This window comes from Channa argus, chromosome 4, assembly GCF_033026475.1.
Source record: "Channa argus isolate prfri chromosome 4, Channa argus male v1.0, whole genome shotgun sequence".
NCBI lineage: Eukaryota > Metazoa > Chordata > Actinopteri > Anabantiformes > Channidae > Channa > Channa argus.
In genome coordinates this window covers 2,753,805-2,775,479 of record NC_090200.1, presented here as the reverse complement: position 1 = coordinate 2,775,479, position 21,675 = coordinate 2,753,805, and the positions used below count along the sequence as shown (strand labels likewise).

General features: G+C 43.2%; 3 protein-coding genes across 5 annotated transcripts in view; all 3 read left to right on the top strand.

Annotated features, from left to right (window-relative positions):
* The first annotated feature begins 1,426 nt into the window (after nt 1-1,426).
* LOC137125032 (ras-related protein ralB-B-like) lies at nt 1,427-4,994 on the top strand. Its single transcript, XM_067499916.1, has 5 exons — nt 1,427-1,584; nt 2,252-2,408; nt 2,494-2,702; nt 2,792-2,966; nt 3,584-4,994. The coding sequence occupies exons 2-5, from the start codon at nt 2,295-2,297 to the stop codon at nt 3,689-3,691; spliced, it is 606 nt and encodes a 201-aa protein (XP_067356017.1). The 5' UTR covers nt 1,427-1,584; nt 2,252-2,294; the 3' UTR covers nt 3,692-4,994.
* Nucleotides 4,995-5,903: 909 nt separating this feature from the next.
* Nucleotides 5,904-11,989, top strand: faimb (Fas apoptotic inhibitory molecule b). Of its 2 annotated transcripts, none has more exons than XM_067499915.1 (4): nt 5,904-7,889; nt 8,863-9,091; nt 9,904-9,953; nt 10,712-11,989. In XM_067499915.1, the coding sequence occupies exons 1-4, from the start codon at nt 7,773-7,775 to the stop codon at nt 10,859-10,861; spliced, it is 546 nt and encodes a 181-aa protein (XP_067356016.1). In that variant the 5' UTR covers nt 5,904-7,772; the 3' UTR covers nt 10,862-11,989. The 2 variants fall into 2 exon arrangements, with proteins under 2 accessions (XP_067356016.1, XP_067356015.1); XM_067499914.1 differs by having other exon boundaries at nt 8,863-9,140.
* Nucleotides 11,990-12,157: 168 nt separating this feature from the next.
* The window catches only part of agap1 (ArfGAP with GTPase domain, ankyrin repeat and PH domain 1), a 126,296-nt gene continuing 116,778 nt past the window's right edge, over nt 12,158-21,675 (top strand). For both annotated transcript variants that reach the window (XM_067499912.1, XM_067499911.1), the window contains exon 1: nt 12,158-13,256. In XM_067499912.1, the coding sequence (XP_067356013.1) occupies nt 13,094-13,256 (163 nt within the window). In that variant the 5' untranslated portion in view covers nt 12,158-13,093. The remainder of the gene's footprint in view (nt 13,257-21,675) is intronic.

The following is a 21,675-nucleotide window of genomic DNA, read 5'->3' as shown; positions in this document are numbered from 1 at the left end:
GTATTTTGACAGAAGTATATGGACAATCAAGCACAGCACTTGTGTGTTATGTCTGAGAAGATACTGTCAAGAATTTACCAAAAAAAAAGATTTACTATTAGATACTAAGAAATGGAGATTATCACTGTGGTGTAAAAGACTGAACAACATCCAACTATGCAAATAACCTGAGCCTTTCAGGGCAAATGTAATACAGTCCACAAAAGCTCTGACTAACGAGTGCGTCGGACATGGCCGGACATCCGGACGGCAACATTTGTTAGTAAAAGCACCACACCAAATCAGCTCCTCACTACACGAGAAATCCAGCAGCAGCTAGAAAAACCCCCCAGAGCTGAGGTGACCTTTGACCTTTCAGCTGGTGATTATCATACAGCAAAAGAGCACGAAGTATAAAAACAGGTCGGCTCTGTTTTTCCACTCACATTTCCCTCTTGATTTGAATTATTTGAACATGAGAGATAAATAAATCCACCGGATGTGTATTTTTAGAAGTTCACCGAACATGCTCAGTGTTTCAGGCTGAATTGTAGTTGAACTGTGTAAAATAATAGAACAAGACAAAACATAATTTATATGAACTTAGAGCTGATTTATCTGCAACTTGATTGATTTTTTTACATCAGTACAGACAGACATGGGTCACAAAGCTCCACACTGATCAGCTGCGGGTGAAGTAATGAAATAGCGCCATCTTTGTTCCAAACACTGAAACTACACACACGTACCACAACCGTGTACGCAGAACTGTTTACTAAGTACATGTAGTAGTGCTGTTAACTTTCATTTTGAGATACAAATACTTTACGTGAGTATTTCCATTTTGGTGATTTTTTGGGTACAGCTTTAATTATTTTGCACATTGCAGATTCTCAATTTTAATAGTCAATAAGTGATGATGTAAAATTATGGATTGACCACTTGTCAGTACATAAAGTGGGTAAAATTAAAAGTATATTTGCTGGTTACAGCACAATAAATGTTTTCTGAATTTAAAAAGTCTAATTTTTCGGGTGTGAATATGCCTTTTTTTGCTACTACCCAAAGGATCAATTAGTAAATAGAAGAAATGAAAGTACTGTTGATGATTTTTCATTTTTCATATTTTTCAATTTTACTGTATTTTGTCACGTTTGGTAATTACAAGCAGGAATTCCTTGACATCACATCCTGTCAAAGTTGTGCGTCGTCCTGAGAGGAGATAAAAAGTAAGACGTACCACTCCGTCTCTTTTCCACAGTTTTGCCAATCTGTAGGTTACCGTATTTTAGTGCATGTACCCACGTGTGATATGAGTTTAATGTAAATAACACAGCGTGAAAACGTTCTTTCGTTCCGCGTGCTAATTTTCTCTTTATTTCGGACAAAAACCAACACCGTCGCCTTATCAACGGTTAAGCAAGCGCCGGCTGCTAGCTGCTCCGTAAGCCTTTTTCAGCCACAGAGTGACTCCTCTTCCTGCACATAGACGATCTGTGCTGAGTACAAGGTGGGGCAGAGAGTATCCTGGTCAACTTGTAAAAGTTGAGTGTGTGTCGCCGTATGGCAAATTTACCAGCGAGCGACCGAGAAACACGTTAGCAGGTGAGTTCTCTGACTTTCTCCGTGTTTTTTGGTGCAGATTAACCTTTTCCTCCCTCCGCTGGGAAGCGTTTTAATGTCTGAATCCCCTCAGGGAATGAAAGCGTTATCTTTCGATGTTTCACGGGCTAGCCATCCGTTTTGGTGAGTGACACCCGGCGCGGCCAATAACAGCCGCCGTAGCGCAGTTCCACTGCCGCGTTCAGCCAATCAGAGGCGTTCTTTAGGTTGGAGGCGGGAGCCGGGAAGAGCAGAAGTAGCCGTTCAGGGTGTTGTAGAAAGTGGTTTCCAGCTGTCAGCTGGTTAACGCACACACACGTACAGAGGAAGCTGAATCTGTGTGTTGACACGATGAATAATAGTTCCTCTTTGACTGCAGCACAGCATTTTACTCATCTGTTCCCGTTTGTTGTTGTAGCTGAGGCCCCTGGTAGTTGACTCTGTTGGTGGGACTTCACTCCTGCCCTCACGTGTGTGGCCCTGCAGGCTCTTTATCAGCTTGACCGTTCAAGCGCTGTCGCTGCGAGCTCTAAAGCCAACAACTGTGCTGCTGCTCATTATAGCTTGTGAATTGAGTTCATTAATGATAATCTATACATTGTTTGTTGAAATGATTTGCTTTTTGTGCTGTTTCTGCTGGACTCTCCTGGTTCCTGCTGCCCTGCACTAGTCTGGTGGAGCTGTTGGACACTGGACTGATAAGGAGCAGAAACATGGCCTCTAGCAAGAACAAGAGCCAGACCTCTCTGACTCTCCACAAGGTGATCATGGTGGGCAGCGGCGGGGTGGGGAAGTCCGCCCTCACCCTGCAGTTCATGTACGACGAGGTAAGATTCAAAGAGCCCATTTCCCAGGAAACCTGCTGTTTCTTTTTCCTGTCTCATAATCCCCCCCTCCCCTTTGTGGTTCCAGTTTGTAGAGGATTACGAGCCTACCAAGGCTGACAGCTACAGAAAGAAGGTGGTCCTAGACGGCGAGGACGTGCAGATCGACATCCTGGACACGGCAGGTCAGGAGGACTACGCCGCCATCAGAGACAACTACTTTCGCTGTGGAGAGGGCTTCCTGCTGGTTTTCTCCATCACAGAGCACGAGTCCTTCCAAGCCACATCTGAGTTCAGGTCCGTTTTACTCTGTAGTTTTACACCATTTCAAATCCCACCCGTAGCTGGCTAAGGTCCAGATGTGCTAAAGCTACTGTGTGTGACAGGGAGCAGATTCTGCGGGTGAAGGAGGAGGAGATAATCCCTCTGCTCCTGGTGGGGAACAAGTCCGATCTGGAAGATCGACGGAAAGTTTCTACTGAGGAGGCCATGACGAAGGCAAGCGAGTGGGGGTTTCAGTACGTAGAGACCTCAGCCAAGACGAGAGCCAACGTCGACAAGGTAACAAGATGCTGCAGCTCAGGTCTCATTTTACGCACATTGCTGCTTTTTACTGGCACTTGGTTTTATGTTACACAGCTTTTCTGTGTTTTCATCATTGTTACTCTGGGTATTGCCGGTAAATGTGCTCAGACACTGCAGTTTAATTTAAAAGAAGCTGGAAATGCTTTTCAGAAAATTCAATTCAGCAGTTGATTTTTTTGCAGTGTTAGCATTGAAACATCATAAGATGTAAACTGGATCATGTACAAAAGAGCTGGGCCCAGATGTTTGTCTGGGTCTGAGCACGTTAGCTGGCCCATATTCTGCAGAAAGGAGTGTAGCACAAATTTTATTGAACAAGTTTTATTTAATTTTTGTGTTCAGTTTGGGCTGATCTCAGAAGAAGTTTTGAGTTTTTCTCAAAGTGCACTCATAAACCCTGAGGGTACGTGCTAGTTCCTGCTGAAGCAGAAGTATTTTCAGGTTGTGCAGACATGTCAGTTCTCAGGCTTGACAGGAACTTACATGTTTGCATCTGCTTTTGGGTTTTTCATTGCGTTGCGTTGGCTCTGTAATGTGCAGTGACGCCTTCGGGGATGCTCCAGTCCTTCACCTCCCTTTCTCCTGTCTCCCAGGTCTTCTTCGACCTCATGCGGGAGGTTCGCAAGAAGAAATTGTCCGAGAGCAAAGACAAAAACGGGCCGAGCGGCAAGAAAAAGAAAAAGAAGTGCTGCATACTTTAACCCTGAGGGGACAGCGGGTCGGAACCAAACACACAGTCAGGACAGACTGAACCAAACAGGCCTCACACCATCAAACTGCCTGAGTGCTGCACACAGACAGGAGGGGAAACACCTGACATTTCAGATTCCCCTCCTGGGCATTTGTTTTTACAACCAAATTTTTTTTTTTCCCCCCGGATTTGCCGTCACGTTGCCATAATTACCACAAATCTCACTTCCATTATTGTTTATAGCATTTGTTGTGAAGTTGTCTGGAAACTTCAGTGCTTCCCTGATTCTGCTTCCTCTTTAAGCATAGATTCTGTGGAGTCAAACTACTCAATGTGGCCAGAAATATGTGGACACGTTTGCATCCATGCGCGATAGTCAAACGTAGGATTGCAATAGCATTAACATGCTGCCCGAGCAGCCTTCACTCCTCTGGTTTCACTCTTTCCACCAGATGCTGGACCTGCTGTAGTGATCCACACGCAAGAGTGATTGTGAGATCGTGGTTTGGTGTAGGTCAGTCAGCTTCCACAGCAAACGGGGACTTTGTGAAGGTGCGTTTTGGGAAACGCGGGGTTTCCTTTGCCGGGTGTTCAGAGCAGAAACACAGCAGAGTTGGAGTGTGATACTAAGATTTTCCGACCCTGGAAAGGTTTCACAGACTTTCCCTCGTGTGAAAATGATGAAGTAAATCAGTAGAAAGGAGCCTGAGACAGACCCAGTCTCTCACCCAGTGACAGCTGCTCAGGATAATTGGTAAAGACAGGATGGTCGATAAGCGACGTTCGTGAGACGACTTTGGGATCTCGTTTATTGCACCTTGTATCTATGACGCTAAATATATTGTCCAATGTCCACATATTTATGGCGACGGTGTTACTTATTCTTTTTCTGCAGACCAAAGAGCTTCAGCAGATCCTGTTGTTTTCTAATAAAAACTGGACTCACGCATAGTTGTTGTTTTATTCCTGACGCATGTATTTGGTCTTTTTAAATGCACCACATCTTAAACGTGAGACTTCCCAACTTTCCTGCAAGTGATTCTGTGTCATTGAAGCTAAACTGTTTTTGTATTGACCGGATTTTTTTAATTCTCTATCAGTATGTTTGGAGGATTATTCCACTTGCAGACACTCCGTTTGTACACCTTCAAATATAATTTATAATTGGTATAAAAGGGAATTTACTGTTGCATTATTATGCAAATGACATAATCTGTTGTACTTGTGACATCTGTGGTTTGAAGGGACTTTTTTTTTTTTTCAGGCTGAAACCAGCTTTTCTTATCTATATGTTAATAAAAGATTTATGATGATTCAACAGGTCTGACTAAGTTACTTGTGTAATCCTTCCTTTATGTGTCTACAACTTATTATAATTAAACATTCACAAAATAAGTAAAAGAGTAATTGGTGAACCGAGCTTTTCTTACAGACACATATTTTCCTGAAAAGCATCTTAAATCACACACTTCTTTCTAGTAAATTTACGATAAGAATAAAAAAAAAAACATCCTCGATCTAGAAAAAATGTAATAACTTTTTAAAAATGAATGAAATTCTCTAGTTTTTGTCAGTGTAGCCACTAGATGGCAGTCTGACCTTAGTACCGAAGAGAGAATCCAATTCACAAAACCATCAAATAAAGAAATGAACTACACGTTTAATAATTGAGAAATGAAGGTACTAATAAGCTGTTTCGATGAAAAATAATTTTCCTGGAAACTACATCCAAAATACCTTAAATCTAAAAATGATTAAGATGTTTCTGTATCTTCCTGTAATGAGGTCATTAGTAGATTAAACTCTGACCTCCGCTCTGTTGTCATCACTTATTAATCCATTTTCCATAACTCATCTGACCAGCAACTCTTCCTCTTTTTGTATTTTTATTATTTTACTTTCCTGATTTCCTGTCGCACAGAAACGTTGTTAAACCCCGCTTTCATCACAGTGTGTTTAAGTTTCTTTAGTCTGGACGTGGCCAGAAATGACTAAAAGATGAAGAAAGTTGCTTTGTCAGATATTATATTATTATAAATCTCCTAGTTTTAATAACATTTGTTTCCTGTGGTCATTAAATAAGGGCTCGCCAGTCTGATTTGTGCAGGCAAGCGGATTTTGGACTTTGTGCCGGTCCCGAGTCCGGATAAAAACGGGAGCGCTGCGGCAAGAAGTGCATCCGGCGTGGAACCTCGTGCCGAATCACCGCGCCGAACCCCTCCGCTGTGGCGACGGCGTCCGGGACAAGCCGAAAGTGCAAACAGGAAAATATGAGTATTTTCTGTTAATCGGAACATGAGAGAGAATAAAAGAAAAAGATGGTGGGAAAAACTCAAGTTTTCCGAGATTTCGCAACCGATGTTCTTATAAATCCCGGTCAGTTGGTCACCATGGAAACGACAGCGCTTATACGTGCAGAACTTTATGGGAGAGTAATTCATGTTACTGCGAGTACTTCATGATACTGCGAGTAATTCATGTTACTGCGAGTACTGCATAATACTGAGAGTAATCCATGATACTGCGAGTACTCCATGATACTGCGAGTAATACATGATACTGCGAGTAATCCATGATACTGCGAGTAATACATGATACTGCGAGTAATCCATGTTCTCCTCATTTGGCAGCTCATCCTGCAGTCAGCTACTAACAGAGTCCACCATGTCCGCGTGGGGGGACAGTGTCTTCGTGTGTCCCTCACTGATGTCCAAACTATGTTCAGTCCCAAGCACTGACTTGATGGCTTTGTATATGAGGACAAGTTTTATGAAGGCTGCTCTGTTGTCTTTTCCACGGTGACCGACGGACGCGGAAGTATATTTACAATTCTCTTTATTTTCCATCAGTTTTTTTTTTGTCCCTTCCCGGGCTCCGTAATATTCCAATATTTACATAAGTTGAGCAAAGATCATTCTTTTTGAACGAATGTTAAAATTGAATTAACAAAATCTATACATTAAAGTACATAAATATACTATTACTTAAATAGAAAAAAAAACGTCTCTTTGTTTAATCCTTAGACAGTCAGAACGGAATCACTGAGCAAAACAAGCTCTACAAGAAGTTGGCCATGAATCCAATAAAAGTGTGTTATGACTGACAGATATTTCTGTTAATAGCTTCCTTTTCGCCGTGGTGATGTCACGACTTTTAGTGATTTGGCAGCAGCTCAGTTAAACACGTTAGACAACACAATAGCGGCTTTGTCTGAGCTTCTGCTGGAGCCTGTGGTTTGTGCTCATCTCTGACTGTGAACTGCTGCTGTTACTTACAGCTCACTCTCACATCACAGTCCTTCAGGTAAAGGTGGACAGATTAGCAGCAGTGCAAAGTAACTAAGTGCATTTACTCGGGTGCTGTACTTTAAGTAGAAACTAGACGCATTTCGTTGCATTTGAGGACGGCAGGGTGATGGTGGAGGGGTCAGTGTTATTTACTGCTGCTGCTAAAATGAGCATTGCTGGCGTTAGTAGTAGAACTACTCATAATTTACTCATAATTTTTGGACATGCTATTGATATAACTCTTGCTGCTGTTATAAGTGAAGCAACTACTGCCTTTACTTCGAACTATTTGTTCGAGTACTAGTACTACTGGTACTAAGAATACTATTGTTATTGTGGCTGACTGCAATTTATTTATTATTTATCTAAATATAATAGTAGCACTACACCGAATGTATTGAGTAAATACAAAAGGCTGTTATAACTGTTTACTATTAATGCTGGACATTTGTCTGTACAAGTACTGCTACTATACTAAGACATGCTACTACTAACAAAGCTAAATACTAGTATTGGATTTGATTGTACTGGTGAACCAGTGTGTGTGTTTGTGTGTGTGAGTGTTAGTTTGGGGGGGGGGGGGTATTATTGTCTCCATGAAACCCAGGATACAAAACAAAGCCTGTCCTACTTTTCAGTATTCAGTGTGGACTGAGCTCTAAGCCTCTTACTGTAAGGCACCTGCTGCTGAGACGACACGTCTTCTAAGCAGAGTGGAGTCCAACACGCCTCGCGCTGAGCTCCCAAACATGATACTTTCACTGACTGTCTGAGTTGGCGTCAGGGTCCTGAGGTGGGTCGGAGATGCTGTGTGGAGATGTGGTTGCCATGTGGGAGGTGGCGCTGAGCGACGGCCTGTACCGGATTGAGTTCGCTCATGGCACCACCACCGGGAAACGTATCGTGTACGTTAATAGACAGGTGAGAGCCTGTGGGAGTTTATTTCCATGTGGTTCACATGTCAGCTCTGCAGGATGTTTCTAGTGCTGAAAAGTACAAAGGATTTAATGAGTGTACATGGTTTGTGATGCCACGATGAGTCTGAGGAACTACAACTTCCTGAGTGTTAAAAGAAGAAAACATGATGACATCATTTGGGGGGCTAGAAGCAGAAATATAAGGAAACAGTAGCACTGAATATATGTTATATTTAATATGTATATTGCAGTCTGAGAAATACATTTTCATAAAATCAAGTATTTGCACTGAGCATTTCATTCTACTTCTGCACCAACCGCTGGACATTTCACAGGAAAATATTGAACTTTTAATGTTTAAAAATATAAACTTCTAGATTAAATTAACTAACAGTAAAAAGCTTGACAAGATTAAAATACTGATGGCAGGTACATTCATTTATAAGTATCAAATTTAATACCCTGATTTTAGAAGGTAAACTGTAAATTATTCATTATAAATGTGTAATTGTACAACTAGTTATAATTATTTCTGATTACATGATGATAAATAAAACATTTGTCATTCTGAACGGTAATAGTGGGATTAAAACAAAATCTTTAAATTCAATTAAATTAAATGATAAATAAAAAATTACTATAAATTATTTGTAATAATTTATATATACAATCAACTGGCCCCACGCTGAGGGTTCTACTGATTCATATTCATGCCGCCTTCTGAGTCTGGCAGGGGGCACCGGGGCCTGTGACACCCTTGGTCGACCCTCTGGCCTCAGCCCTGGGACAGTGATAAGCGTATGCACAACTTTTACTTCATTTAAAGTCTGATTACATTTAGTGTTTCATAATCCGATCCACCAGCATTTGTACCTCCTCAGTACAATCACAGGTGAAAGTATGAGTATGTGTGTGGCAGCAGGTGTTTTTCTTCTTGTTGTGAAAGGATGTTTGTCCTGATTTGGTTTCCTCAACAGGAAGTCATCAGGAAAGACTGGATGTTCAAGCTGGTTGGGAAGGAAACCTTCACAGTCGGAGGTGCCAACACTAAAGCCACCATAAACATCGAGGCCGTCGGCGGGTTCGCCTACGAATACACTCTGGAGATCGACGGGAAGAATCTGCAGAAGTTCATCGACAACCGAGCCAAGACCACCAAGACCTGGCTGCTCAAAGTGGACGGGGAGGACTTCAGGGTCGTACTGGGTACTGCACAGTTCCTCCCCTCAGGGTTCATCTGCAGTAAGGTCCACAGGTGGTTAATCCATAATAATACATGATTATGTTTTAGACTCTGCATCTGCAAAGTAACTGAAGCTGTCAGCTACATGTAAAATAACAATGGAAATACTCCAGTAAAGTACAAACACAGATCTAGAGTGTGTGATTATGTAACTGCAGTACAGTGTGATCCTGTGTTTGCAGTATAATCTGCTCAGTCTGAGATCAGTGCAGGTATATTAGGAAACACGTGTTACTGTAGTCATCATATAAAACTCAGACAAGTCGTTTGATATACCAACAATGAACTGTGGGCTCAGTTAAGTTGTACTTTTTGTTGCACTTCATTTGTCTGACAGCAATAAACAGCGATGTATTATTATGGATCAAGCAGCTGTCACTGCACAGAATGCTTTGAATTATTTTGGAGTTTTACAGCACAAACGTGAAATGATGGTTTTAAAAAAGTTCCATTTCTCTAGAGTTCACTTCATAGGCTTTTATTGCCACTAACTAGCAGTGAATAGAAGAAATACAATTAGTGTTGATGATTTTCCACAGTCTGAAATCTGGTTTTTGAATTAGATCTGTACTGGCACTTTCCTACTGCAGTACTGCTACTTTTCCCTTACATTTTTGCAGTACTTTTTACATTTTGGATTACACGTGGGGGGGGGGGGGGGGGGGTACTCTTTTAGTACTTTAGTGTTTGCAGTTCTTTTACCTTTTGAGTTTCAGCTTCTGCTTCAGCCATGTCCTGCTGTTGGATTCAAAGCTTTTCCTCTTTGTTCCAACAGAGAAGGACACCATGGATGTTTGGTGCAACGGGCAGAAAATGGACACAACGGTGAGAATCTCATTCGAAAAACGATTAATCATGTATGAAAACACAAATATTTATCATATTTCTATTGATCACAAGTGCAGATCAAGTTTTATTGCAAGGCTTTAAGTGTGAGATGAGTTTTAACTCACCGTGAGTGTTTGACAGGACGTAAAACATCCTGTCAGTACTCAAGATTGGACACGTTGATAAATATTTTGACAAGCATTTATATATTTGTGACATGCTGATTTATTGCAACAGGCAACATATTTATATTCACTAGTCCCCAGAAAAGTGAGTATGAATTGTTGCACTTATCTGACAGATTCAGTCTGACCATGTGCTGCACTTCAGTGTGTGAATTTCCTTCAGTAAAAAGAACAAAATTACACAAAAATACAAGTATTCATGCTGAGTTAAAGCTGCAAGATACTGCAGTAGGTCAAAGGTTGCTGTTTTAACTGAAAGAACATGCTAAGACGTCATTTGTCTTCTGTTTTTTCTGGTCACGTGTCTCTTTTTTGGTCATTTTCCATCTCTGGGTGGTCCGTTCGTATTCCCTTTGCATCATCATGTGTCTTTGTTGTTTATTTGTGTCCATTTGGAGCAGTTTTTCATTCATCTTTCTGTGGTTATTCTGTGCTGATATGTTATTGGTTGGTTGTGTTTGTGCGTCGTTGTTTTGCCTCGCTTCATTTTGCATCTTTTAACTGAGCTCTCTGACCTTGAAGCCGCCCTTAAGAACACATTTGTGTTTCTGTGTGTCTTCTGGTCTGCAGGGAGAGTTTGTGGACGATGGCACGGAGACCCACTTCGCGGTGGGGGACCACGAGTGCTGCATCAAGGCTACGAGCAGTGGGAAGAAAAAGAGCGGCATTGTGCACCAGTTACTGCTGGATGGGGAGAAAATACCAGCTTCAACACAATAGTGCTGGACTGGATTGTTGGACAGTGCACAGCTGTCACAGAGAATCTATGACTTAGTTATTTCCATGCAGATGTGAATATGTAAATATAGGTAATAAACAAAGAAATATGCCTGGGATTTGTGTTCATGTCTGTTGATAGTGTGTGGCTCTATTTTGCAGGAGCTACGTGCTTTTAGTTACTTTCACCAGTAGCAGGACAAAATACAAAAGGAACTTTTGAGGAATTTTTGCGCAGCCTCAACGCAATTATTATGTTCGTGAAAGCGGCTGAGTCAAGTACGCGTCATTTGGCTGGAGGAAGAGCGGAGTGAGGAAGCTTTGGATTTCAGAATAAATGCGCTGACTCATAAATTAGCATCTTCAAAAACGACATTCTGATCCGAATTTCCCGCCAGTTCGATGCTGTGAATTTTAAATTCAAAGTGTGTCGCAAATGGAACTTTCCATTACTGTATTATTTTCATCATAACGGCTCTGTAACTACTCAATGGGAAAGATGAATAAAAAGAAATAAAACACACAAATGAAAAGAGGCAGAATGACACATAAAATGAAATGCTTATGAATTTTGCATTTGTTTTTGTATTTATTGTAATTTAAATTTGAATGGTAACTTTTGGTTTAGACTGTTGGCCAGACAAGAGAAGTTGTGCATATTCTTACTATTTTTTTGGAACACTTATGGTACGTTAACTGATCAAATCAACATTTTATTTTATGTTATTTTTGTAAACTAACATCCCCAAGGCCAAAAATAAAGCTCCACACACAACCAAGCGGTAAAAAAAAATACTTGTAGTCCTCGAGTATCAGTCACACAAATGGAAAAACACACAAATGGCTACAGATGAGCACAAACTGAAAAATGAAAAAATAAAGAAAATCAAGCCAACATACCAATCAAGCACAGAAATGCACAATTACTACAAAAATAGACAAACTGACTGCAAGGAGATGCAAAATGATCGCTGAGAGAAGAAAGACGACTATAATGGAAGACACAAAAAGAAAGAGACACGTTGCAACTGGAAAAAGAGGAAAACTGACTGCAGGTGGAGAAAAAGCAGTGTCCTTTAAAATGAGCACAAAACGAGCACAGAGACAATAAACAACTCCGAATTATGACAGAAACAGAAACGAGAGAATAAATGCAAAGAGACAAAAATAAAGTGTCTTGAACGTAGAAACCCGTGCGTTTTACTTTGAAAACCTCTACCGGAACTCGTCGCGCTCGCTGTGCGCAGCCTGAGCCTGCGCTTCCCGGCTGGGATCCTGTGGCTCCGCTCCGCACGGGATGGACCTCAGCGCACGACACGGGGGAAGAGCTCAGGGTTTGTGCGCCGTGTGCGGGATTTACATGTGAAGTGCGAGTGGCTGCCAGCGCCCGGGTTCGCTTTACCGACGCGCTCGCTGCTGGAGTTTCAGTCCGGACGGAGGAGGTTATTAGACGCGGCTGGTCCCGGAGCGGAGACGAAACAACGGACGGGACCAGGCATCCAAACTGCCCCGCCACGATCCCGTCAGTGTTGATCCAGCTGCCGCCGGCTGCTCTTCGTAGTTAACACTTTAGAAAAAAATGGTCGCTTCAGTTTTGACTTGCGGGGCTTTCGCTGCCCGCTCTGTCGTTATGTGAGGCGGACTTTAACGCCTGGAAAACGGTGAGTTTTTCCTCGTTCCCCGGCTCCGGAGCCACAGCTAGTTAGCTTTAGCCGGTTAGCATAGCCACCTAGCGACAAGGCCGTTTCCATCCCTCTCGCCTGGTCACTTATGGCTCCAAGTGACTCCCGAAGATTCCTTGAAGTCAGATAAAGCGGACGAAGTGTGCTTTTCACCGTGCATGGCCTGTAAGGATATGGGGAAGCGGTGCTCAGACTGCCGCACATCTGTCACCGCACCGGAATTGGGAACTGGGACACCCCGGGAAACAGCTGCGTTCTCCGGCCAGTAGCAGCAGCAGCAGCCTGGTCGCTTCCTCCAAAACCAGCGCTGGAGGTATAATTTACACCAAATGTTCAAGGATGTAAAGCAGGATAAAGTGACTCTTTGCGCATAAAATATTCCCCTTAAGTAGTTTAAAGTAGCAGCTGTTAAACGCCACCAGAGCTCATTGGAAAAAACCATGATTTAAGGAGCTTCCTGCGGCTTCACCTGTTTCTCTTCACCACAAACACCCGGTCCGGTCAGCGGGAAGTCCCTGCTCCTTTCCAGCAGACTGCAGCAGAAGTGGCAGTGATGAACTACCAGCAGCACCTCGCCAACTCGGCCGCCATCCGAGCCGAGATCCAGAGGTTTGAGTCCGTCCACCCCAACATCTATTCCATCTACGAGTTGCTGGAGCGGGTCGAGGAGCCGGTGCTGCAGAACCAGATCCGGGAGCATGTCATTGCAATCGAAGGTAAGACGAGGCCAAGGGGAGGATGCTGATGAGTGGGGCGGTGTGACAACCGTGGTTAATCCGTCTGCACACATCAATCATGTCACGGCCTTAAACGGCCTGAATGTGCCAACGTCCTTATGGAGTGTTGCGGTTTCTCTGGTGTGAAACGTCAACAGTTGTTTTCACTGTGGAAGTCTTGAATAAAAGGTGCAGGCCAGAGAGAGAGTGGGTGGCAAGAAATGAGATGTGAAACAAAGCAGTGAGTAATATTTCCTCATGACAGAGGCAGCAGGGTTCTTTTTATTGTATTATTGGAAACTGGTCTCCATGTGGTGGTTTTCAGTTGGCAAGCAGTGGCTGTCAGACACAAACACTGAGGGCGTGAGTTTGTCTCAGGACTTTTTTAAATGTTTCTAATGTACTTGACACTTAAAACCTTGCAAATAGTGGTTGGAGCGTTGCCATACCAACACATCTGTATTGGTACTATAGTGATGCAGGCTTTGGGCTGCATGGCTCTTAAGATGAGGACTAATCATAATGCGCTGATATTTTGGATATGCAATGCAAACCTCTTATACCATTAACAAGTACATAGTAAAAAAAGCAATTTTAGTCTGATTTGTGCAAAGCCAGCACATGAAGAAGTATTGATTTGATTGACGATTTTCTCTGCATGATGCTTATCAGCTTTTTGCACGAAAAACCCCATTTTGTGGCTTTGTAATACACATGGAATTTAAAATTTTTTTTAATTTGTTCTGCTGCAAAGGCTGTTCAAAAGTGAATATTTAGGGTTCTCAGCCAACAACGTTTTTTCTGATTTAAGAACTCAGGTAGATTATTAAAATATTACACGTCCGCACACATATAACTGTGTATTTTAATAGTGAGCGTATTGTTTGTCTCATATCCGTGATTTAGTACGTTTCCTCTCCTGGCAATGTTCCCTCTCTGCCTTACAGTCCCCAAGAGATTAAAAACATCCAAATATATAAAGACTACAGGAAAGACAAATGTAGACAACAAATTATATATTATGAAGTATAATATGAAAGTGACTGTTTGTGGATAATCCTGTGGCTTAAACACTTGAAAAATACTACTGCAGATATTTAGTAAATCCATGGCCTGTTCATTGATTCACCTAATTACAAGTGACCAAACCCAACGAGACATGAAGTAAAAACAGTGGAAATGTAAAGGGACCCTGGTTTTACCGAGACATTGTTAGCAATAAGAAGCTGAATCTTCATGGGTGCTGTTTAATTTGACCAGCAGATAAGTGGAGTATCGGCAAAATGAGTTCTATTTCTGCCCGGTCCCTTGCATCACGTGAGGAAGAGGCGGTGGGTGATTACAGGCTTGCTGTAAACTCAGATTTGGTTCCTAGGACGCCTGTTCAGACAGCTGTGGTTTGGAGCCTGTGTGTCGTACACAAAGTGGAGTGTGATGTCCAGTCATTTCGAGCCCAGTGACGCTCACTGAACGGGTTGAGCGGAGGCACAAAATGATCCACCCTGCAGAACTTCACTCGTTTTATGTTGTGCTTTTAAAGGGAACTTGGTGCATTTCTTTTTAACCTGTCAGACAACAATTACATCAGTCAAAGGTAAATGACAAGGAATCTCACTAATACTTCATGTCCATTGTGTTCGATCAATATTTGCATTAATAAAAATAACTTTATTGCTGATTTTGTTCAGATATCAAAATATGGACGGGTGCAGAACAAAATTCAGTAGAATAATTTGTGCTTTCGCCCGCTAATAACAGATTTCGACATAAAGTGTGAATCACATTAGCGTCTACCTCCGGACCAGTTCAAGGGTTTTTACCCACAGAAGTGGCTGAGTGACTGTGCTCAGTGCCCACACAGCTGCACAGCCATCTGAGCTACATAACACAATAGTCAGAGTGGTGACTCGCTGTTTCTCTGTACATTTCCATTTTTTCCCGAATTCACTAGCACCCGGTGACTCACTCAGGCTGCATTCATGCTGGAAATAACAGAAAGCAGCAGCAGCAGCAGTAGCAGTGCTGTCATCCTCTGTCTTTGCCCCTCAGCGCACATCTGGATGTGCCGCTCATATGCGTGTCAGGTTACGCAAGCTGTGAGCTCCAGATGCCAACACTGCGTTGCCGTTCTTACGTAAGAAAGTTGTCAATCTGTGGGAATCGTATCCGTGCGATTCATATCACGCTGCGTTTGGGACGGGCTCAGCCTAGTTACAGTGCTATGACTCACGCCTCGCCACATTCTCTCTGCTGCTGTGGGGCTCATTTGCATGTGGGATGTGAGCGAGGATGGATGGTTGTCCTGCGAGCCAGGTGACATTGACCCACTTTCTGGTTCCGGCCTCGGAGCTGTGGCTCTATTAGCAGAAATCTTCTCATTTCGGCTCCTGCGGTGAACATCCCTTTATTGTCCCACGGCAGGAAACGCGGTTTAGATTTACTCACGTTGGGGTTTTTAACAAAGAGGTTTTACAGACTCCGGTTGGACTTAAAGCCAGTAAAACACAGACGATTAGCAGCAGGCACAACAGGAACTAGATCACACATGTTTGAATCAGCAGGAGAGTTTTGTTGGTGTTTGGACAAATCCAGAAAGCCATATAATATGTGGATATTGTTGTGTAAAGCCAGTAAAACCTGCCTGATGTTTCAAGTTTATTCAGTAACATTGCAGGAAATGTGTCCAACTTACATTGAACTGTTAAACGCGTCCAAGACATTTAGTCTGCTGTAAATAATGATGTAATTGTCCGTTCGTCAGTTGGTGGTTGGGTTTAATAGTTTGGATTTTGTCTGGACAGTTGTTGAAGCTCTGCAGATTTAAATGGTTATTAATGTTGAGGATGGATCACATTAGTAGTTAAAATGGTTTCACTGTATACTATAGAGGGTTAACTGCTGAGCGGCTGTTTCTTTGTGTAGTTGTAGTTTTGGTCTGGTCCAGAGTTTCTAATCGGTGTATTCTCATGTAGTTTTCTTGCTAAAAATGTCCCTTTAGCATCTCTAAATCTGTAAATGTTCTTCACATCTCCTACTTCACCACTGTCTGGGAGCTGGATCGTGCACGTTGCTGTTGCTTTAAGCTGGTTGTTTGACTGGGATCAGCTTCCACAAATCCTGCCCGTGTGTGCACCTCCTCAGCTTCTTAGTCGAAGTGGGACAAACTTTCCCGAGGTTTGTGCAGTGTCAGAAACCAGAGGGCGACTTTTCGTGACCTCGGTCACAACAACGATTAGGGCAGATTTCTTTCGTGATTCTTGTCACACGCAGTATTGTGGCGCATACGTTGTGGTGGGAAACATGCTTTCTGTCTGTCTGAGTCTGTGACAAAGCCCTGATAAACTTCTCCACAGGAGATGCAGCTTGTAACGACACATCAGTCCTGTGTGCGTTACATGGCCCTTGGTGTATGTGGACGTGTTAACACACGTGCAGTTGCTTCATACATCTCCTGTGGCTGTCAGTTCAGGCCTGCACACAACGAGCCGACAAAGCCCTCAAGCAGTTTCAGAAACTCCGAAAATCAAGGAACAACTGGTCAGTTAAGGCTTCAGCTATACTTGCTGTTAACTATGCGCTAGTTGTGCACTTTGCGAGGAATTAACATGATGCAACCCCTCGTATTGACTGTGTGGCAGCTTAAAACGATGCTGGCAGCAGCTTGAAGTCACAGCAATAACTGAAAAGCAGAAAAACTTGAGTGAGCCTGGATTCAAACTACCCACAACAGAGGCCCAAACGGTAGCAGGTTACATATGATACTGTGGCCTGTCGGAGCTGTAACAGGTTGTTTAAGCTGTTCATTCTCTTCATCAGTGCTGCTCTCCAGTAACACACACGCTTCTTTTCCACTCCAGCCTTTGTCTCGTGCTGCTTTTGTCTTATTTTGCTGGCCCCGCAGTCAGTGAACGCACCATGTGACCCAGTTAGCATTGCCGCCGTGTGTTTGTTCGCCCTCCAGGCTCTGTGTATCCTCTCTCATTTGTCAGGACTGCAGCCACATAATGCTCACTCTCATATTTCAGCTGCTTGTGCCGACTCTGATGCAAAGCCCGTCTAATTCGGGCACAACACAAGAAAATGGATTTGGGTTCAACGCTCAAATCTTCTTGTGCAGCCAGGCAGTGAAACCCACACCAAGCAGGGTTTAAGTGTTGGTCCAGCTAGAATCACTGCATTAAGGAGGAGAGTTAATGCTGCTTTTTCGTAGTTTATTCTGGCCAAAACAGACCTTTTCTCAGCTTGAGCCAGTTTTATGATCTAACACAGAGCTCACACAAAAGGATGAAAGGTAACTGGGGAAAAGTTAAAAGTTACAAAATAACTGGAATCCTGAACTTCTCCAGGCTTTTCCTGGAGGTGTTGTATGTGAGACTGCAAGTGTCCGAGTGAGACGCTGTGGAGTTTGTCCTTTTCCCTCTTTATCAAGTGGACTTTCACCCGGGAGACCACTCCTGACTCGGACGCTCTCAGACTACATGTGGTTACGTGTTTGAAACATGCTTCTGGGAAGGCCTGGACCTGTTTCTTCGGACGCTTCTGCTTCGCCCGCAGGGCGACCGCGTTGTTGCTTTGATCAAATCCAACACAACTAGATCATGAAGTCTGCAGGTCTATTACTGACGACCACATTGTCTCCATGTCTCGGGTCTGGAGCATCAGTAAGATCGGACCCTTTCTTAATGACTATGCAGCAAACCTGTCGAGATGATCCAAAATGTAGCAGCACGTCTCATTAGTGTTGAGTGCTTTGCAACTTTCCCCTTTTGTAAATGGTTTCTTTTGGTCACTGGCTACAAAGATTTCTTTGTCATTTTGTGTGTGTTTTGTCTTGTTTGCGTCATTTCTCTTTGTTTGTTTTTAACAAGAAACTGAACTCTTTCTGAACGCTCATTGCATACAGAGGCCTGAAAATCCATTCATGAGCTTGAAACAATAAATCCTTCTGTGGTGACAGTGGGAACTTTAACATTACCATTTTTCAGTGTTTGCATTGTTCATATCTCTGCCGAAGACAAACTCGTTTCACAGCTTTCCATGGACGGAATGAAACCTTTTTTTCTTTACCTATCTGGGAGCAAAACTTGCTTTTTCTCTCCTGGCATCTTACTTTGAAAGTCTTCCTCCAGACTGAGCTGCTTTGCACAGTCCCTTTGCATAAATGTGCAGCACGTGTAATGTGCCAGCACTTATCGTGTGGCAGCTGCAGAGGTTGTGATCTGATAATCGTGGCAAAGACTTTTGGATCGTGATCGTTCATCATGAGAGCATCAACAATCGTGAGAGCGCATGGCCGACGCAGTGAGTCAGACAAACACCAGAGAACCTTATCGGAGGCATCAGTGTTTGTAGCTGCTTGTTTATGTGTTTGCTGATTGCGATGCACGTTCCCTTAATGCACCAGGCAATATCCGAACAGTGTTATTGTGCTAAATTGAAGCCGCCGGCAGATCGTCCGTCAGAGAGCGATTTATGTAAGGCTGCAGCTGATTGACGGCTCGTAATAACAGTAATAAGAAGTCACAGGGAAGCTTTTAAAAGAGGGTTTTAAGCGTTGCATAACAGAGGCGGTGGGCACTGCCAGCACGCCCGTCTGTCTTGAGAAATGACACTAACATCGCTGCACCTTTTGTCCATGAATCCCTCACCCACCCAGGCTGACTGCATCAGATTAGGGCCCACAACAGATGTTAAGTGGTTGTTTATTTTTTTTTTTTTTGGTGTTGTGCTCTTGCAGGCCTGCTTTGATTAGTACGAGGTAAAGCGTGAGCCATCAGAGGAGGGGGTGGGTGGTGATGTGCAATCGGATCTGTGCTGAGCAGCTATTGGTTTCATACGTCTATAAGATGTTTTCTCTTTAAACGTAATCGTTGCGATGAGAACACATCTGCCTGAATGTCGACGAAAGCCATAAAGCTGTGGTTATTGTGATTATCGGTTCATTTGTTACCCATTAAGTTACACTTTTGTTAGATATGTTCTGTTAAAAATCAGATAAATCCCAACTAATAGCCAAGATTATTCTTACCAGGGGACTGAACTCTGCGCTGGAAGGCTCATGCACCAGCTCAGTGCACGAGCTCTGAACATTGGCTTCCTGGGTGCTGACAGTAAACAGCTTCAAGACGAAAACTAAACTTGTGCTTGTTTCTACACAGGAGGAAAGACTGATGAATAAGTATTTTTATTTGAATGCTAATTCCCAGTGGTGCTCTTTCACATTTACTTACCAGATGTCACTCCTGTTCTTTGGCTCGCGCCCTCCCGGGTTTAATTAGGCACAAATGGCACAAAGCCGTGTAAAGTGAACATTTCCTCGGTGAGTCGTAGATCAGGATCCGTAACAATGCAGCACAGGGAGCTGGATGTATAGGTCAGACAGGGGTCAGAGGTCATCCACTGTTGTGAAGTTCACCAGTGAGACAAGGTTAACTGGAATCTCCGGGATTAGTTCCAGATCACCGCTTTCCCTGCTTCCTTTAATCCAGCCTATAGTGGGCTGTGTAGATCTGTGATGACACCAGCTAAACTCAGATTAGAGGCAAAGACCTCCAGCAGACTCTGAGAGACACAAATGCTGTTTACATGCATGAAGTGTAGAACAGTAATCTGATCTTTGTGGTTGTGCTTTACTGTACAGGAAGGACAGTAAGTCTGTGCATCACTTCAGAGTGACTTTCCACGTGCTGCGTTTGTCCACAGAATAAGATTGAGATAATGAGTAGAGCAGATCCTGGTGGTCATTAAACCCACAGAGACTGGGGTGGTCTTGACAAGCCATCGATCGGACTGCGGAGGAAGCAGCCGCGGGAGGGAGAGATATTGATGCTGGCGAAATGGCAGAGATGCAATATGCAGTATGTTGGAGCGTGGTCATCATGCTGCTGTTAGTAAAGGATTTAAAACCTAAAGTATGAAGTCAGATGAGCTGCTTAGTGGGTTTAGTTGTGTGTAAAGTCAGTGTGAATCCAGTCTGAAATCCCCCAGTAACTAAACACATCTGGGTTTGTAGCAGAAAATGAAATCAGGCAAACATGTGCAGCAGCTAAATAAGTGTAAGGACACACCACTCGCTGAATACGGACTCTTTTTAGGGTTAAAACAGCATTTAGAATTTCAGACACGCCATCAGATTCAACCTGTTTAATGCTGTTCATGTTACACACACACACACACACACACACACTATATTGCCAAAAGTATTTGCTCACCTGCCTTTAGACCCATATGAACTTTAGTGACATCCCATCTTTAATCCACAGGGTTTAATATGACGTCGGCCCTTTGCAGCTATAACAGCTTCAACTCTTCTGGGAAGTGTGTTTCTGAAATACATAATACACAGTGCTCGCAGTCTTCGCTCTAATTCATCCCAAAGGTTTCAAAGGTGAGGTCAGGACTCTGTGCAGGGCAGTCAAGTTCTTCCGCACCAAACTCACTCATCCATCTCTTTTGGACCTTGCTTTGTGCCCCTGAATTAATTTATTCAGATGGGTGAGCCAATACTTTTGGCAGTATAGTGTAGTTGCTGCCCTTTTGCACACAGACCCTCCCTGTATGCTGTAGCATCAAGACTTCCCATGGTTGGAACACAAAGGTAAATGAAAACATGTCAGCCTGCTGTTTCCTAGTTATCTCCCCAGGTTTCTGCTCTGTTATTTGACTATGACAACTACGTATTTACAAATCATTTTGGAGCATTATCCTAAGTCACTGCTTGAAAGGCTTCTCTTCAGCAAAACCTGTGAAACGCACGCTCCCCTGCAGGAACGGAAGAAGACAATGAGCTGTTAAAATGCGGAGCTAAATCATATGAAAAATTGTGGGTTGTCATACATTTGACAACATTAGATACACGATATAATTACTGCTGTGTTTGTGGCTACAGATACTGTAGCACAATGCTTGTGCACAATAGGGTTGAACTGTGTGTTGTTTTTAGCCTACATGGCGCTAGGAGGCTAGCAACAGTCTTTTTAGTCTATTTACAGTTGGAGTTTGAATTTAGCCTGCAGTAATTTGTGAGGGCTCATGGTGACTGAAAACTAGTCCATGGCCTCTCGGGAACATGCATTGAGAGCTGCACAAAAACCCGTAGTTGCTGTGTGGGGCAAACTGGTCTCCACCACAGAACTGTGACCTGGAGCTTCTCATAAGTTGAACTTGTAGTTCTGGTTCCTTATTTCTCCTCTCATGATTGTTGCTGCTCCCATGTGCTTTTTGCACCATGCTAATGTTTGAGAGGACACCGCATTTACCTTTTAAACAATAAGGGGTGATAGCCCTCAGCCACCAGCCCCCATGGTTCCCTCTGGAACTTAATTTATGGTGCGCTCCAAGAGGACTGGGAAAGCTGGAGTTTCTCATTTTTCTGTTGGAAAGCCCAAGATGGCTGCTCCACACATCCACAAGAGTGCAA

Coding starts and splice junctions, on each gene's coding strand:
- LOC137125032 (XM_067499916.1), top strand. CDS start 2,295: ATGGCCTCTAGCAAGAACAAGAGCCAGACCTCTCTGACTCTCCACAAG. Junction 2,409..2,493: donor TGCAGTTCATGTACGACGAG/GTAAGATTCAAA, acceptor TTGTGGTTCCAG/TTTGTAGAGGATTACGAGCC. Junction 2,967..3,583: donor CGAGAGCCAACGTCGACAAG/GTAACAAGATGC, acceptor CCTGTCTCCCAG/GTCTTCTTCGACCTCATGCG.
- faimb (XM_067499914.1), top strand. CDS start 7,773: ATGCTGTGTGGAGATGTGGTTGCCATGTGGGAGGTGGCGCTGAGCGAC. Junction 7,890..8,862: donor TCGTGTACGTTAATAGACAG/GTGAGAGCCTGT, acceptor TTTCCTCAACAG/GAAGTCATCAGGAAAGACTG. Junction 9,954..10,711: donor GGCAGAAAATGGACACAACG/GTGAGAATCTCA, acceptor TCTGGTCTGCAG/GGAGAGTTTGTGGACGATGG.